Below are 20,143 nucleotides of genomic sequence, written 5' to 3'. Positions count from 1 at the left end.
TAGTTACCTGAGCAGGATCACAAACAATTGAACCATCAATATCAAATGGACCAATCTGATTCATCCCCTTTCTTCTAGAGTTTACATAAGTAAAGAACTCTTTGCTGTTTTGCTTTGCATTCTTTGCCAAATATTTCTCATCTGCCTTTGCCTGACTAATCTCCTTTGTGACTTGGTTGCAGACTAGCTTATATCTATCGTAGGCTTCCATATCACCCATTACTTTATATGTATCCCATGCATTTTTCTTCTCTGCCATATGTCTTATTAGTTCATCTGACATCTATTTAGGCCTAAAACTTGAATAATATTTTTTAGTTAGTATGTAAAGCCTAGTAGCTTCCAAGATAAATTCTTTGAATGCTTCGCATTTTGAATTTGCTGTTGGTAACATCATCAGTTGGTCCCACCGTATAGAATTTAAATACTGTCTCAGACCACCGTTGTCCCCTCTACGAAAGCAAAAACCCTTCCATTAACCCCTGATGGCAGTTACCTCTTTGAGTAAATCCCACTTCAGCACACTGTGATCACTACTGATAATCAGATCTAGAGTATTACTCCCTCTAGTTTGCTGCTGAATATGCTGATGTAGAAAACAATCATCCAATAAATCCACAAAAGCCTTGCTAGTGTGTGAATGACCAACCCACAAATTCTAGTCAATATCTGTGAAATTAAAATCCCCCATTATAAGACTGTGATTTACTGGCCCTCTCTATTTCCGTGTACAGTTTCTTATTATACTCATCAGAGTCATTAGGCCTACTCTACTTTTTCACACACTTTTTCCTTTCAAAGTGCCTATGTCACGCCAAACAGACTCAACATTGGATTGTCCACGCACATCAATTGGATGCACTTCCTTAGATTTTATGTGTTTCTTAACTAATAGCATAACTCCTCCTCCCTTCCTGTCCTGTCTATCCTTTCTGTACACATTGCACTCCCCAAATTCCAGTTTTGCTCTGCTTATATCTGTGTGACACCATGTCTCTGATATCCCAACAATATCTTCCTTTCATGTCTTAACTAGCACTTCAAGCCCATCGAATTTATTAACTATACTCCTAGCATTGGTGTACATGCAAGTATACATGCACCTGTTCCTACTCTTAGTTACCCTAACACAGCCCATGTATTTACTTGTTCCACTATGACTCCCAGCAGTCCTGGAAATTCCCATTGCCTTGCTTTCCAGGCTGCCGCTCAATTGCATTTCAATAGAAGTAGTACAAGGATCACTTTTACCTCTGCCAGCGGCTATTGTTAATCTGTTATTCCGTGTATCCCTCCCAAGCTAGCAGTTTTCAGATCCATCTAACACTGCCTCGATAGTATCAGCAAATATTGTTGCACCCTTGCTATTTAAGTGTATCCTATCCCTGTAGAAGCAGTCTCTCCTGTTAACAAGTACAGACCAGGCTGAAAAAAATTCTATCCCTGAGCCTTGCACAATCTTTCCAGGGCCGAATTGATCAACAGGGCTCTCATCATATACTCCCTCCTATCGTGTCTGGGCAGAATTGCAGACACTTTCAAATTCAACCCTAACTGACGGCTTTTTTTCAGCATTGTCTTGTACTTGTTAAGTAATTTTGCCAGTCTTTTGCTCTTAATAACATTAGTGCCAATGTGTACAACAATGTCATCAACCTTTGTCCCTGGCAGACATACCACCCTGGTCCTGATCCATCTATCCTTTTTGCACAATATGTTCCCCGTTTCCCTGACAATAGTCACCTACAACTAGTTCCTTTGGGACCAGCGCATTCTGCCTTGGGGGTTGCCGCTGTGTTGCATGATGTTGAAGTGCACAGATTTCAAACACATCATATACAGCACTGTTAAAAAAAAATGGCTATCCATTTGGCAGGATCAAAAAAGCAATAAACACTCCCAGATTAAAAATGATTATAAGCAGTGGCATAGAAAGGAAAAAGTAGTACTTGCCAGAATGCAAGTACTACTTGCATTCTAGTAAAACAGTTTCTTCACTACTGTTTCTTAAAACTGTAGGCCCACCACTGACTCACTTCGATCCAGCAAAATATGTCAATTCGTGGCTGCTTCAGAAACGTCATTCAGCAACCAACACACATCCCACTGTACAGATTATAAAAATTTTCTCATACCCCTGTAATCACCTTTATGAAAGCAAAAGCCCTTACTTTTAACTTTGATGGTATTTCCAATTTTAAGTAATTCCCACATCAGTACATTGTGATCACTGTCCGCCAGTGGTTCCTTTATCTGCATATTCTTAATGCATGAATAATCACTGCTGACAATCAGATCAAGAGCAGATCTGGGCAATTCTGCCCAGACACGATAGGAGGGAGTATATGATGAGAGCCCTGTCAATCAATTCGGCCCTGGAAAGATTGTGCAGGGCTCAAGGGGTAGAATTTTTTTCAGCCTGGTCTGTACTTGTTAACAGGAGAGACTGCTTCTACAGGGATGGGATACACTTAAATAGAAAGGGTGCAAGAATGTTTGCTGATGCTATCGAGGCAATGTTAGGTGGGTCGGAAAACTGCTAGATTGGGGGGATACAAGGACTAATAGATTAACAGTAGCCACTGGCAGAGGTGAAAGTGATTCTTGCACTGCTTCTATTGGAATGAGCCGCAGCCTGGAAAATAAGACGCAGGATATTTCAGAGACTGCTGGGAATCATTGGGGTACAAGTAAACACATGGGTTGTGTTAGGGTAGCTAAGAAAAAGAACAGGTGCATGTATACTTGTGTGTACACCAATGCTAGGAGTTTAGTAAATAAATTTGATGAATTTGAGGTATTGCTCAAAACATCAAAGGCAGATATTGTGGGGATTTCAGAGACGTGGTGTCACACAGATATAAGAAATGCAGAACTGGAATTTGGGGAGTACAATGTCTACAGAAAGGATAGACAGGATAGGAAGGGAGGAGGGGTTATGCTATTAGTTAAAAAACACATAAAATCCAAGGAAGTGAAGCCAGTCGACATCGCTGGACAGTGCAGTGTCGAGTCAGTTTGGTGTGACATAAGCATTGGGAGATCAAAATTGAGAGTAGGAGTGTGCTATAGGCCTAATGACTCTGATGAGTATAATAAGAAACTGTTCGGAGAAATAGAGTGGGCCAGTAAATCAGAGAGTCTTATAATGGGGGATTTTAATTTCCCAGATATTGACTGGAATTTGGGGGCTGGTCACTCACACAGTAGCAAGGCTTTTGTGGATTTATTGGATGATTGTTTTCTACATCAGCATGTTCGGGAGGCAACTAGAGGGAGTAATACTCTTGATTTGATTATCAGTAGTGATTCTTCATGCATTAAGAATCTGCAGATAAATGAACCACTTGGTGGCAGTGATCACAGTGTGCTGAAGTGGGAGTTACTCAAAGAGGTAACTACCATTAGGGGTAAAGGGAAGGGGTATTGCTTTCGTAAAGGCGACTACAATGGACTGAGACAGTATTTAAATTCTATACAGTGGGATCAACTGATGATATTGCCAACAGCAAATTCAAAATGGGAAGCATTCAAAGAACTTATCGTGGAAGCTACTAGGCTTTACATACCAACTAAGAAATATTGTTCAAGGTTTAGGCCTAAATGGTTGACAGATGAACTAATGAGGCATATGGCAGAGAAGAAAAATGCATGGGATACATACAAATTAACACGTGACACGGACGCCTATGATAGATACAAGTTGATCTGTAACCAAGTTACAAAGGAGGTTAGGCAGGCGAAGGCAGATTACGAGAGATCCTTGGCAAGGGATGCGAAGAAAAACAGCAAAGAGTTCTTTACTTATGTAAACTCTAGAAGGAAGGGGATGAATCAGATTGGTCCACTTGAGATCGATGGGTCAACTGTTGATGACCCTGCTCGGGTAGCTAACAAACTAAATGAATATTTTGCATCGACATTCACACATGAGGAGTTATTCAGCGAGGGGAATGCCAGAGGTGTATTCAACTCTAGCAGTAAGCTAGAGAATCTTGTAATAACTGAGAGCAAAGTGGAGGAGAAATTGTTGAAGATAAACACAAGAAAGGCACCTGGGGTGGATGGGATCTATCCAGTTATATTAAAGGAGGCAGCAAAGGAGGTAAGCAAACCCTTAGCCATAATTATGAGAGCTTCCTTGGACTCAGGGGAGGTACCCATTGACTGGAGATGTGCAAATGTGACCCCAATTCACAAAGGGGGATCAAAGGCTGACACAAGTAATTATAGACCTGTGAGTTTAACTTCTGTTCCCGGAAAATTAATGGAGGCACTGGTGAAAGAAGCACTGCAGGATCATCTAGACAAGACTTCAGTTATAGCTAGGACACAGCATGGTTTTGTTAAGGGGAAGTCTTGCCTGACCAATTTGATTGGATACTATGATGCAGTCACAAAAGAACTGGATGCAGGGAATAACTTTGATATTATATACTTGGATCTTAGAAAGGCTTTTGATACTGTTGCACATGGAAGACTGCTGCACAAATTGGAGCAGTGTGGCATTGGAGGCAAGTTGCTGCTATGGATAAAGGGGTGGTTGAGGGGGAGAAGACAGAGAGTGGTAATCAATGGACACTGCTCATCGTGGACTAATGTTATTAGTGGAGTCCCTCAGGGTTCAGTATTGGGGCCTTTATTGTTTTCTGTATTTATAAATGATATTGATGATGGTATATCAGGCTTAATGTCCAAGTTTGCAGACGATACGAAGGTTGGCAGGGTTGTCAAGGACACTACTGACACTATGCTGCTGCAACAGGATTTGGAAAGGTTGAGCAGATGGGCTTCGAGGTGGCAAATGAAGTTTAACATTGACAAATGTAAAGTACTACATATGGGAAACAGCAACCCCAGAGCAACGTATCAACTCTGTGGTACTACACTGACAGTGGTAGAGAATGAAAGGGACCTGGGGGTGGTGGTGCAGGCAGATATGAAGTTCTCTGAGCAGTGCAGACGAGCTGCAAGAGTAGCTCATGGTGTATTGTCAATGATATATAGGAATTTTTCTAGCAGGGATAAGGAGGTGATTATTCCCTTGTATAAGGCAATGGTCAGGCCACACCTAGAGTACTGTATACAGGCCTGGAGGCCTCATTTCAGGAAGGATGTAGAGCTGCTGGAACGAGTACAGAGAAGGGCAACTAGATTGGTGAATGGGACAAAGGGGTTCTCTTACGAAGAAAGGCTTAAGTTTTGCAAATTACAGTGTCTGGAAACTAGGCACCAGCGGGGTGATCTGATAGAGGTGTACAAAGCCTTGAATGGTTTGAGCATGCTCAATGCTGATGGGATTCTTCCTCTAGCTCAGAAAAATCACCTGAGAGGGCATAAATTCAAATTGAGGAAAGACAGATGTAGGATAGATGTGCGGAAATTTGCCTTTAGCCAGCGGGTGGTTGGTGGGTGGAACAGACTTCCATCCCTTGTCGTGGAAGTTGATAGCCTAAATAAGTTTAAGGCTCAGCTGGACAGGTATTTCGAACGAACAGAGGGGTGAAGTGGAAGTGGTTATTTTTATTTATTTATGTTACTTTTTTTTTTTTTTTTTTTGGCTGATGCTGCATAAGCTTGCTTTCTTGCATCAAATGCCTCTACTAATGCTAATGCTAAAGAGTATTACTCCCTCTTTGTTTTTTTTTTTTTTATTTATGTAAACCCCAAACACAAGAGGTATTAGAACCTGTAATACTTAGTACCGTGCTTGGGTTGGAGGTTCAGAAGACGAAAGAAGATATGTGTTGACATTGGATTTAAACTTCTGTAGACTGTAATTTTCAGGAAATACATATGAAGGAAGGTTGTTCCAGAAAACGGCAGTTGAATGAAACGAGGAAGATGAAAAGTTGGTTCTGCTAGTTTGAAGTTGGACAGTAAATGGATGTTGGCTGGTGGCGGCACGTGTTCGGACTGTTTTGAAAGAGAGAGCGGGAATTATAGAAGCCAATTCAGAAGAACAGTGCCCATGGAAGTATCTGTAGAAGAGGCATGCAGCAGAAACAGTACTTCTATGAGAAAGCGAGTGGAGAGACTCTGTTAGAGATGAATCATTAATTAACCTAACTGCCCTCTTCTGAATGGAATCAAGAAGCCTGAGAGAGGTTTTGGGGGCACCACCCCAGATGTGGGAACAATATTCCATGGCAGGGCGGATTTGCGATTTATACAGAGTGAGCAGCTGTTTGGAAGAAAAGTAACGCCGAGAGCGAAAGAGAAAACCAAGTTTTTTAGATGCAGAGGAAGCAATATTTGTAATGTGCTAGTGCCAAGAGAGATTAGAAGTCAGGGTAATCCCCAAAAGAGATATATCATTTTGCCTAGAAATCGGGTGTCACTAAAGATAAGCATAGGAGCAGAAGAATCCTTTTTGCAAGATATAAGACAAGACTTAGTTTTAGTAGGATTGAAATCAACTAAGTTGTCTTTGCCCCACTCTAGAATTACCTGGATGTCGGCATTTAAGGAATTGGTAGCAGATTTTTGAGAAGTTGAAGCTGATTGAGCAAGGCAAGGTTTCTGAAAATGGAAACTGGAATGCAATGTGCAATCATCAGCAAAACTATGGATAGGATTTCCAGTCGATGGAAGAAGATCATTAATATACAAGAGGAAAAGAGCAGGAGAAAAAACTGAACCTTTGGGGACACTGGTATTAGTGGAGAGGTTAGAAGACAGAGAACCATCTACCATCACCTTCAGTGAGCGATCAGAGAGAAAACTGGATAACCAATTACATAAAACAGTTGGCAAACCATAAGATGGAAGCTTGTTTAGAAGATCTTTATGCCAAACACGATCGAAAGCCTTAAAGATGTCAAGAGCAGCTGCTTGTGTTTCACCGATATTTTCCATTGAATTAGTCCATAAATGGGTAACATAAGCCAGAATATCACCAGTGGATCGACACTGACGGAATCCATACTGGCGATCGTTGATAAGACTGAAGGTTTCTAGGTAGTTTAAAAGTTGGTGGTTAATTGATTTCTCCATTACTTTAGAAAGAGTAGAAGTAATTGCAATGGGACGATAATTGGATGGGAGGGATTTGTCATCCTTTTTAGTAACTGGCTGGATATGAGCAAATTTCCAAGCAGAAGGAAAAACACCTTTGGAATAAGAAAGTGAAAAAAGGCAGCAAAAAACAGGTGTAAGTTCAGAAACACAGGTTTTGAGAACAAGTGGAGAAATACCATTGGGACCCGGAGCTTTCTTAGCATCAAGATTCGTCAAGATTCACCAAGATCATTAATACAGGAGTTGGAGGGAAAATGGGATGCTCGCAAGTCAGCTATATCCTTGGCTGAAGTTACAACAGAACCATCTGGTTTGGACAGAGGTGGGAGCAGAGATGGGCTAAAGTTGCAGCCAATAGCTTTGGCAAGAGACCAGAACTCTTGGCTACCATTAGGGCAAGAAGCGAGTTTTCTACTCTTAGCCTGTTCAAACTCTAGTTTGGACTGATTAACTGCTTTACAATTGTTGCGAGCTTTGGTGTAGACAGAAAATGAAACTGAAGAATTAGAAACAAGCCAATTGCAATATGCAACATTCTTCTCTGGAACAGCCTTAGCACATTTATTAGAAAACCAAGGTTTAGATAAAGGACGAGATTTTAAAGTGGAGTGTGGGATAAAGGATTCCATTCCTGCAAGAATAAATTCACTGACACGATCTGAGCAGACATAGACATCAGAAGTTTTGAAACAGTAATCTGACCAAGGAAAAGAAATCTCACAGGTCATCCCATTTTGCATTCTTGTAATGCCAAACAATACGAGATTGGGAATAGCCATGAGATAAAGGCTCCATTGGAGAAGAGACAATCACCAAATTGTGATCTGAGGTGCCTAAAGGACCTCTCACTTCAACAATGTACTTAGAAGGGTTGTTTGTGAGAAAAAGATCAAGCGTGTTGGCTGCATGGTTAGGATTGTCCGATATTCCAAAATAGGTAAATGAACAATCTGTGCAAGGTCATTAGTAATTGCAAAAGCCTCTGCAACGGAAGCCAGCTGAAGTTGTGAACATTAAAATCACCAAGGTAAATTACCGCACTGTTAGGACTGGAGAAAGTCAAGTTGCAAAGAGAGGAAGTCAAAGAGCCCCAAGTGATTAGTGGAGTTGGGAGAATGGTAGAGACAACAGATGAATTTGACACAATGAAGTAGAGAGATTTTACGTGTGACATTTGGATGCAGTGCACTTCGAAATTTGTAATATTCCATCTATTTTTTTCACATGTTCTACTATTTAAATAAGCTTAAAATGATTTAACTAAATTTGGTTTTTTTACTGTCTATTGTTAAGATTTTTTCTATATAATACTGTATAGCCATTTTTATGATTCTAAATTACTCAGTTGGACATCTGTTTAATTATTTTGAATTCCCCTTGGAAGTTACATTTTAAATAGTTTCCGTTGAGTGAAGAAGATTTGCATATAGCGAATGGATTAGGAGAGAATTAACTCGGTATGCCATGTTTGCATTTCTGGCCTTTGGACAATTTAGTGCTGCTGCGCGAATTAAGAGAGCTAAAGCAGTCTGCAACTTAATGGTATCTGGTAAAACCTATCAGACCACTGTCGCACATAAGGAGAAGTTGCACTGGTCAAGAGGGAGCAGATCAAGGTGTATTCCCAATATTCTCTGGCCCACCTTCTACTGCAGTGGTGTCCAACCTTTTCCCGTACAGGGGCCATATTCATAAAAATTCAAAGTTAGATTCGTTTAGTGTGTTACATTTCCCATATCTTGATGCTCATAAAAGTAAAATTGAAAATATTCGAAAATTTTATTAAGTACAATGCACAGTTACATTTACTGAACAAAACATTTAATTATAAAATGTTTTTGATAATTAAAAATATTTAAAATGCTGTTTTAGTTCACTTTTTGGGCAGGCCATAGGTTGGACACAGCTGTGAATCAACTGTAAGCACCCCATTCTAGAATTAAGAGTGATTTTAGTTTAACCCAACAAATAATCATCTGTTGTTTCGCCGAAGTGTGTTATCCACATTTTGACGTAAAATTTCCCTCTCTCTGTTTACATGGTCACAGTACCTGAATATCCGAATGACACCGACATTTTGGACAGTTTCAAAAAAAATCAAATTTAAGAACTAGTGACAATACCGATGATGAGAGAACGACAACAAAGGTATTAATCCTTCTAAATATGAATTGTTGGCATTTGGTGAAAATAAAGTTAGAAAATTGTCAATTGCAGTTAAATGAAATTCATGGATTGCAGGGATACCTAATTGACAAGATGGTTTAGGAATAATTGAAGCATTTGATGAATGCTCTGAGTATGATACCAATTTCATCGAGTGAATTTGAGCGAGGATTTTCACAAATGAATCTGATAGCCAGCCCAACCAGCATTTCATGACAAAAACAGATAATGACGAAAACACTTTCTTCACTACTGTTTTTTTAAAACTGTAGGCCCACCGCTGACTCACTTCGATCCAGCAAAATATGTCAATTCGTGGCTGCTTTGGAAACATCATTCATTCAGCAACCGACACACAAAGAGGAGGAAAAGAAGTCAGCATGGCATGTCAGATGAGAACTTAATAAAAATCTGGAATATTCTACAAAAACTTTATTATGAAATCATCTTTACTTATTTTACTCAGTTTACTTATTTTTTTATATACTTGAATAATAAATTTATGCTTAATCAACTGTGTTAATATACTTAATTTGTTGTTCTTATTCTAAAAACATTACTACTAAAGTAACAATATCAGTGGGGAAAATTTAGAGTACTTTTCATATCCTTTTAATTTTCAATTTTTCCTGATAGCAAAGAATGAGTACTGACACCTATATTTTTTTTTTTTTTACAAAAAAAGCACTGTTGCTATCCATATGCAGTACTTTACATTTATCAATGATAAACTTCTGTTGCCATCTGCTCTTCTAGATCCTGTTGCAGTAGCGTACTGTCATTAGTGTTATTAACAACCCTGCCTACCTTTGGGCCATCTGCAAACTTAGACTTTAGGCCTGATATTCCATCATCAGTATCATTAATAAATACAGTAAACAACAATGGACCCAACACTGAACCCTGGGGAACTTCACTAATAGCATTAGTCCCCAAAGAGCTGTGACCATTGATTACCACTCTCTGTCTTCTCCCACCCAACCATCTCTTTATCCATATCAGCAGTTTGCCTCCAACACCACACTGCTCGAATTTGTGCAGCAGTCTTCCATGTGCAACAGAATCAAAAGATCCAAATATATGATATCAAAATTATTCTTTGCATCCAATTCTTTTGTGACAACATCATAGTATCCAATCAAATTGGTCAGACAAGACATCCCTTTAACAAACCCATGCTGTGTCTGAACTAACTATAACTGAAGTCTTGTCTAGATGATCCTGCAGTGCTTCTTTAACCAGTGCCTCCATTAATTTCCCCGGAACAGAAGTTAAACTAACAGGTCTGTAATTACTTGTGTCACCCTTTGATCTTTCTTTATGAATTGGAGTCACATTTGCACCTCTCCAGTCGGTACAGCCAGGCCTCACATAACGCAAGTTTGATTAATGCATTTTTCAGTTACCACTATTTGAAAAAATTATACCACTTTTCATTTTACACTATGCAAATTTCCAGTTAATGCGATCTTATGTCAACCAAACTGATTCACCATTGCAATGTCCATCTATGTCAACTGGATGCACTTCCTTAGATTTTGTGTTTCTTAACTAACAGCATAACCCCTCCTCCCTTCCTACTTGGCCACCCTTTCTGTACACATTGTACTCCCCCAATTCCAATTCTGCATTCTGTATATCTGGGTGGCACTGTCTCTGTTATTCCAACAATATCTGCCTTTGATGTTCTGACCTACACCTCAAATTCATAAAATTTATTCCAAACTCCTAGCATTGGTGTTCACACAAGTATACATACACCTGTTCTTATTGTTAGCTACCCTAACAAACACAACCCATGTATTTACTTGTTCTGCGATGACCCCAGCAGTCTCTGAAAACCCCCGCACCTGGTTTTCTAGCCTGTTGCTCATTCCAATAGAAGCAGTGCAAGAAACACTTTCACCTCTGCCAGCAGGTATTGTTAATCTATTAGTCCATGTATCCCCCCCCAAGCTTGCAGTTTTCCAACCCACCTAACACTGCCTCGATAGCATCAGCAAATATTCTTGCACCCTTTCTATTTAAGTGTATCCCATTCCTGTAGAAGTAGTCTCTCCTGTTAACAAACACAGACCAGGCTGAGAAAAATTTTACCCCTTGATCAATTTCTCCAGAGTCGAATTGATTGTCAAGGCTCTCATCATATACTCCTGCCTATCATGTCTGGCCAGATTTGCAGACACTTTCAAATTTAACCCTAACTCATGCCTTTTTTTTTTTTTTTTTTCAATATTGACCTGTACTTGTTAAGTAATTCTGCTGGTCTCCTACTCTTAATATCATTACTGCCAACGTGTACAACAATATCACCTTTTGTGCCCTTAAAAGAATCTGTTCTACAACATAAGTCTTTGCCCCTGGCAGACATACCCTGGTCCCATTCCACCTATCCTCCTTGCACAATATATTCCCCATTTCCCTGCCAATAGAGTTGCCAACAACGACTAGTTCCTGTGGGACCAGCACATTCTGCCTTGGGGATTGTCGTTGTGTTGCGTGATGTTCAAGTGCAAGCTCTGGCTTCGATGTAGGCAGCTGAGAGCTTGATGGGCTCCTGAATTTAAATCCTTCGAGGGCATCTACCCTATTCTTCAAGCTCTCGTATAGGCCCATAACAACACTGAGTTGGCACCTGATTTCCTCACACTTCTTACATCGGGCCCACACAAAGACATTCCCCTTGGCAATATCAGTTCTAGCCTTCAGACTATTTAGGCAATTAGTGCTGCTGCTAAGCACATATTAAGAGAACTAAAGTGATTACCATTCTACAAACTTAGTGGGTCTCGCAAAACCTATCCGACCATCTGTCCCACATACTGAGAAATCTCACTGGTCAATAGAGAACAGATCAAGGGGTATTCCTGATACAGTCAATGGGCTCTCTGGTCAACCTTCTACTGTAAGCGACCTGTTCGAGAATTAGGAGAGAAGGATTTTTCCCCCTGACAAATAATCATCTGTTGTTTCATGGAAGTACTTCATCCACACTTTTCCATAAATTTTCCCTATTTCTGTGTACATGGTCACAGTACCTGAATAACTCTGACATTTGACAGTTTTAAAAAAAAAATTCAAATTTAAGAACTAGTGAAATATCGATGACGAGAGAAGGAAAATGAGGACAATGAAGGTATTAAACCTTCTAAATATGAAACATTGGCAACTTTAGAAACTTCGTTGAAGCCTGTAGTGTGAAGAGAATATTCCTGAAAACACAAGTTATGTTCAAACAAATTCGGACATTTTTGTAATGATCCATGTACACTAAATAAAATCCAGTGTACAACAAAAGATAACCAAATATTTTGCAAAATAATTCTTAAGTGTAATAACATTCTATGCATCATGTACATATGAAAAAAAATCCTATCTTAATATGTTAGGTATTAACAAACTGTTTTGAAAGGTTAGAAAATGTATTTATTTCCACTTATTTCTGAATTGTTTACCATCTTTTACTGTTTATTTCTGTATAACGAATTTTTGCAAGAGAACAACCGATTTCGAACAACCTGTATAGAGGTCCGAGTAGATTTATTTTATTAATGTTTATCCCACTTTCACAGGTGTTCTGTTTATCTACACTCATTTCAGTAAACTTGTGTACCTTTTTCTTGACTGTGAATGGTATTTCCAAAGGAAATACCATTTCCTATGGGCTCGTATTGATACCCCACTAGTTTTTCTGCAACTTTTTGTTTTAAAGTAAAAGTTTGTTCAACACTAATAACTTTTATATTTGTGCATATTCAAATTAGATGCAACAGTTTTATTTAACTGCCCGTGTGGTAAAGTGGTAATGAAACTGTGACTGAATTAGTATTTTTAAAAAACTTGAACCATAAATTAAAAAATGAAGAGAATTACTAGTTTTTTTTCACCTTCCACAGAAGACTTAACTACAGAGACTGTTTCAAAGACTGTTTTTGTTCCTGATGGTATCCATGTGTAACAGCAAGGGATGACTGACATAAATGACTGGCCAAATTTCTGGATTGTTAAAAAAAAAAACAACTTCTGGCTAAATTATCAAAATAAGAGACTTGGCTGTGCATTATATAAACAAATTGAAACTCTTGGAGTGGAAAAGAAGATTGGCATGGACATTTATAATGAATGGGCAAACAATGGAGTTACCTATTTTGGCAAAAGCAAACTGAACTGTCTTTAAGAAAAAAATTTTCAAGGAAACAGCAGGACATAAAGCTGCTATAAAATTTCTTGCAGAAGCTAAGAAAAGGTCCCCTGAAAATCTGTATTTAAAGAGTTTATCTCATAAAAGATTAATAACAGCAAAAAATTTTTGACCACATATAATGTGGCCTTAGAAAATCAGTCCTTTCATAATTATTAATCAGAGATTGACCTACAAGAATTAAATGCGATTGACATGGGTGTATTCAACTAATGCTTGCATTAGCATCTTGAATCACATTAGTAATATTCAAATTAGTAATATCAGTAATGAAGTGAGAAAAAATTTGGCAAATAAAATCGTTATGTCAAACATAAAATCCTATTCTACAATTTTTATGCATGTGCTATTAGATACTGTGGATCATAGACTAGATAAATGTTGTTTTTGTGATTGTATTTATAATTTGATATTTAATAATAACATTTACAGCATTTTTTTTATTTTTTAATGTATGTCTAATTAGGAAGAATTCCTAGAGATGGTAACCCAGGCACTAGTCAGCCTTCTACAGTTCCAGCCATCACTTCTGCTCCATATTCCTGGTCTGGGTCATATACCACATATGATGGAGGTTATGGGAGGGAATCGTAGTTCTGTTTCAAAGTCCTGTCTCCTTGTTATTCACGAACTTTCAAACAATGAAGTCAGTGAATCATTAAAAAATTTATTTTATAAAAATTATTTTTTACATATTTAATGTTGTATTAGATATTCTCTACAATAATAAGTTTAGTGTAGAAAAAGCTTAATTGCAATAATTTGTGTACAATAATTTTGTTGTTTTTACATTCATAGTGTTTTATAGTAAGCAAGAATATTGGCCTCAGCCCATAATACCCACTTTTGTTCATCATGTTGGGATGTTTTGCAAATAGCCATATAATTTCATATAACATTTTCATTCCCATATTTGTCCTTGTAAATTATATTTTTTTACAGCTATTTATCTTACTGTAAGTATATTTTAATCAGTTTCAAACTTCTGATAATTCAATAAGCACATGCTGCTGCATTTACATTTTTCTATATATGTGCCAGCTACGTTAAAGAAAAGAAAATTTATTATGTCAGGAAAGTGTATAACTGTATAACCTGTCAACTTTTAAAAAGTGAAAAGTGTGAAATTTTTAACAGAGATCAGTTTAGGAAACAGAATGAAAACTGGAAGAAATCACCAGGCCATGTTATTCATATCAGTATAAAAAATTTAATTAAAGTACAGATAAATGCAGAGTTGTTTACTTTTCTGTACTGTTTCAGGTTGATAAAAATTTAATCCAGTACTACAGTAGTACTACTGCAGTATTGTATAGCTACATGTACTACTATGCGATGCTTTGTTTGTTCAAGCAGATGAGAGCGTCTCACTGACTTACAACATAAAGCTCGCTATGGTTACAAAGAGTGGTTATGTTGCTCTTCATTTTCGCTGTCTTGTCTTATTTCAGATTTATCCCTCTTATTCATGCTGTGCAGTGTATGCCAAAACGAAGTAATACTATGGAAAGTGATGTTAATAAAAAGAAACAGCGAAGAGGAATAACAACACTGGAAACAAAATATAAGATCATAAGCAAACATGATCTCATTATTCTTCTTCATCATCGTCAACTGATGATGATGAAGAATAAATATCCTTTAACATTTTAATGACATAAATAATTTCTTTATTATTATAATTTGCTCGATTCTAAAGGCTATGGTTTCATTTCTTTGGATAAATAAAACATTGTTTAAGCATAAACTATTGTTTTGTTAACCTTTATGTAACATTACTATGGTCAAATTTAATTGTTTAGAACGTAACCCCTATTTTTAACGTTACACCTGTGGAAAATAAATTCCTGCTTTTCGAGTTTTCGCTTTAGGAGCACATGTTGGAACGAATTAACTCACAAAGTCAAGAACTACCTGTATATATATATATATATAGTTATTTCTTTTTGTATTATCATTCTACTGTATTGTGGTTTATTCCGTCTTTGTTCATTTTCTTAATCACAGGTATTTTCTACACATAGGTATTATAGTTAATACATTACTGGTCTTTAAGCTAGCCTATCTCGGTTATCTTAATTTCCCCTGGCCTATACATTCAGGATTTTTCAACTTGTTACGTATTGCTAAAAAAATTCATATCAATTATTGATGAAAAACTGTAGCAATACTATTTTAAAACAATATGATATAATATTAAACATATTTATACATTTTTGTATAAATATGTTTAAAAAATGTATAAAAAAATGTATGTTTACAAAAATGTATAAATATGTTTAATATTATATCATATAGTTTTAAAATAGTATTGCTACAGTTTTTCATCAATAATTGATATGAATTTTTTTAGCAATACGTAACAAGTTGAAAAATCCTGAATGTATAGGCCAGGGGAAATTAAGATAACCGAGATTAGGCTAGCTTAAAGACCAGTAATGTATTAACTATAATACCTATGTGTAGAAAATACGTGTGATTAAGAAAATGAACAAAGACGGAATAAACCACAATACAGTAGAATGATAATACAAAAAGAAATAACAATATGTACTCTGTTCGTACCCATGCATTGCTAAAACAGCTACTGGGACAACAGAAAAAGCTAGAGATAGAAATAAATTAAGTAAAACTACTATAAAAGCATATTAAAAATAAAATAAAATACAACATGAATTATCATATTACAAAAGAATAATATATATATATATATATATATATATATATATATATATACATACATATATATATACATACATATAACCATACAAATAAATTAGAATGAGAGTTAAAAATAAAATAATGGCAGCAGTATGACAAGACAAGAGCGAAAATACTTGTTAACAGGAGAGATTGCTTCTACAGGGATGGGATACACTTAAATAGAAAGGGTGCAAGAATATTTGCTGATGCTATCGAGGCAGTGTTAGGTGGGTCGGAAAACTGCTAGCTTGGGGGGAGACAAAGACCAATAGATTGACAGTAGCCCCTGGCAGAGGTGAAAGAGATTCTTGCACTGCTTCTATTAGAATGAGCAGAAGCCTGAAAAACAAGATACATGATATTTCAGAGACTGCTGGGAGACATTGCGGTACAAGTAAACACATGGGTTGTGTTAGGGTAGCTAAGAATAGAAACAGGTGCAGGTATACTTGCGTGTACACCAATGCTAGGAGTTTAGTAAATAAATTTGATGAATTTGAGTATTGCTCAAAACATCAAAGGCAGATATTGTTGGGATATCAGAGACGTGGTGTCACACAGATATAAGGGATGCAGAACTGCAATTTGGGGAGTACAACGTCTACAGAAAGGATAGACAGGATAGGAAGGGGGGAGGGGTTATGCTATTAGTTAAGAAACATAAAAACCAAGGAAGTGAAGCCAGTCGACATCGCTGGACAGTGCAGTGTTGAGTCAGTTTGGTGTGACATAAGCATTGGGAGATCAAAATTGAGAGTAGGAGTGTGCTATAGGCCTAATGACTCTGAACAGTATAATAAGAAACTGTACAGGGAAATAGTGGGCCAGTAAATCAGAGAGTCTTAATATGGGATATTTTAATTTCCCAGATATTGATTGGAATTTGGGGGCTGGTCACTCACACACTAGCAGGGCTTTTGTGGATTTATTGGATGATTGTTTTCTACATCAGCATGTTCGGGAGGCAACTAGAGGGAGTAATACTCTTGATTTGATTATCAGCAGTGATTCTTCGTGCATTAAGAATCTGCAGATAAATGAACCACTAGGTGGCAGTGATCACAGTGTGCTGAAGTGGGATTTACTCAAAGAGGTAACTACCATTAGGGGTAAAGGGAAGGGTTATTGCTTCCGTAAAGGCGACTACGATGGACTGAGACAGTATTTAAATTCTATACAGTGGGACCAACTGATGATGTTACCAACAGCAAATTCAAAATGGGAAGCATTCAAAGAACTTATCTTGGAAGGTACTAGGCTTTACATACCAACTAAGAAATATTGTTCAAGGTTTAGGCCAAAATGGATGTCAGATGAACTAATGAGGCATATGGCAGAGAAGAAAAATGCATGGGATACTTACAAATTAACACATGACACAGTAGCCTATGATAGATACAAGTTGACATGCAACCAAGTTACAAAGGAGGTTAGGCAGGCGAAGCCAGATTACGAGAAATCCTTGGCAAGGGATGCAAAGAAAAACAGCAAAGAGTTCTTTACTTATGTAAAGAACTCTTTGCTGTTTTGATGGTATATTTTGCATCGACATTCACACATGAGGAGTTGTTCAGCGAGGGGAATGCCAGAGGTGTATTCAACTCTAGCAGTAAGCTACAGAATCTTGAAATAACTGGGAGTAAAGTGGGGGAGAAACTGTTGAAGATAAACACAAGAAAGGCACCCGGGGTGGATGGGATCTATCCAGTTATATTAAAGGAGGCAGCAAAGGAAGTAAGCAAACCCTTAGCCATAATTATGAGAGCTTCCTTGGACTCAGGGGAGGTACCCATAGACTGGAAATGTGCAAATGTGACCCCAATTCACAAAGGAGGATCAAAGGCTGACACAAGTAATTATAAACCTGTGAGCTTAACTTCTGTTCCAGGAAAATTAATGGAGGCACTGGTTAAAGAAGCACTGCAGAATCATTTAGACAAGACTTCAGTTATAGCTGGGACACAGCATGGTTTTGTTAAAGGAAAGTCTTGCCTGACCAATTTGATTGGATACTATGATGCAGTCACAAAAGAACTGGATGCAGGGAATAGCTTTGATATTATATCCTTGGATCTTAGAAAGGCTTTTGATACTGTTGCACATGGAAGACTGCTACACAAATTGGAGCAGTGTGACATTGGAGGCAAATTGCTGCTATGGATAAAGTTGAGGGGGAGAAGACAGAGAGTGGTAATCAATGGACACTGCTCATCGTGGACTAATGTTATTAGTGGAGTCCCTCAGGGCTCGGTGTTGGGTCCATTATTGTTTTCTGTATTTATAAATGATATTGATGATGGTATATCAAGCTTAATATCCAAGTTTGCAGACGATACAAAGGTTGGCAGGGTTGTCAAGGACACTACTGACACTATGCTGCTGCAACAGGATCTGGAAAGGTTGAGCAGATGGGCTGAGAGGTGGCAAATGAAGTTTAACATTGACAAATGTAAAGTACTACACATGGGAAACGGAAACCCCAGAGCAACGTATCAACTCTGTGGTACTACACTGACAGTGGTAGAGAATGAAAGGGACTTGGGGGTGGTTGTGCAGGCAGATATGAAGTTCTCTGAGCAGTGCAGACGGGCTGCAAGAGTAGCTCATGGAGTATTGTCAATGATATACAGGAATTTTTCCAGCAGGGATAAGGAGATGATTATTCCCTTGTATAAGGCAATGGTCAGGCCACACCTAGAGTACTGTATACAGGTCTGGAGGCCTCATTTCAAGAAGGAGGTAGAGCTGCTGGAACGAGTACAGAGAAGGGCAACAAGATTAGTGAATGGAACAAAGGGGTGCTCTTACGAAGAAAGGCTTAAGTTTTGCAAATTACAGTGTCTGGAGACTAGGCACCAGCGAGGTGATCTGATAGAGGTGTATAAAGCCTTGAATTGTTTAAGCATGCTCAATGCTGATGGGATTCTTCCTCTAGCTCAGAAAAATCACCTGAGAGGGCATAAATTCAAATTGAGGAAAGACAGATGTAGGATAGACGTGCAGAAATTTGCCTTTAGCCAGCGGGTGGTTGGTTGGTGGAACAGACTTCCATCCCTTGTGGTGGAGGTTGATAGCCTAAATAAGTTTAAGGCTCAGCTGGACAGGTATTTTGAACTAACAGAGGGGTGAAGTGGAAGTGGGTTTTTTTTTTTTTTTTTTTTTTTTTGGCTGATGCTGCATAAGCTTGCTTTCTTGCATCAAATGCCTCTACTAATGCCAAAAAAAAAAAAAATAAGTCGAATTTAAACTTAAGAATCAAACCAAACGGAGGGAAGAGAGGGGTAACAAGAGTAAAAATATTGCAGCAGAAAATCTCTAAGATAATTTAGAACATATAATTATAAGAATAATAAATAATAATTCATTAAATTTTGAAGGCCAATTAAAATAGAAATTTAATGGCACGCCTCCTCTGACGGGCCCCAGGTCCAAATTTATGTGAAATATCACCAACAGAAGATCTAGACCACTACAATATAATAAAACAAAAATAAACCAAAAATAGACTGACCATTATGTCCCATCTCAACAGAGGACCACAAGGCCAATAATGGTCAGGGAATCACTGCATTTCCCTGAAATTTCACAGCACCCTCCCCCTCTGACGGGCACCAGGCCCAAATTTGCGGCTATTTGTCTAGTGATCGAAATGCAGCAATTCCCTGACCATTATTGGCCTTGTGGTCCTCTGTTGAGATGGGGCGTAATGGTCAGTCTATCTTTATTTTATTTTATTGTAGTGGGCTAGATCTCTGTTGGTGATATTTCATGTAAATTTGAACCTGGTGCCCGTCAGAGGGGACACCGTTAAATTTCTATTTTAATTGGCCTTCAAAATTTAATGAATTATTATTCTTATAATTACATGTTCTAAATTATCATAGAGATTTTCTGCTGCAATATTTTTACTCTTGTTACTCCTCTCTTCCCTCCCTGTTTGGTTTGATTCTCAAGTTTAATTTTGACTATTTTTGCCCTGCTGGCATTATTTTATTTATTTTTAACTCTCATTCTAATTTATTTGTATGGTTATATTTCAAGCATCATGTAGAG

The 20,143-nt window shown here is 37.9% G+C and overlaps 1 protein-coding gene across 1 annotated transcript in view; it reads left to right on the top strand.

Annotated features, from left to right (window-relative positions):
- The window catches only part of Rme-8 (receptor mediated endocytosis 8), a 699,549-nt gene that overhangs the window by 627,059 nt on the left and 52,347 nt on the right, over nt 1–20,143 (top strand). Inside the window, exon 49 of the mRNA XM_090387774.1 lies at nt 13,854–14,033. Coding sequence (XP_090243900.1) covers nt 13,854–14,033 — 180 coding nt within the window. The remainder of the gene's footprint in view (nt 1–13,853; nt 14,034–20,143) is intronic.

This window comes from Mastigoproctus giganteus, chromosome 13, assembly GCF_048544385.1.
Source record: "Mastigoproctus giganteus isolate SK-2022 chromosome 13, ASM4854438v1, whole genome shotgun sequence".
Lineage (NCBI taxonomy): Eukaryota > Metazoa > Arthropoda > Arachnida > Uropygi > Thelyphonidae > Mastigoproctus > Mastigoproctus giganteus.
Note: the sequence above shows the minus strand (reverse complement) of the source record. Positions and strands in the feature narration are given on the sequence as shown.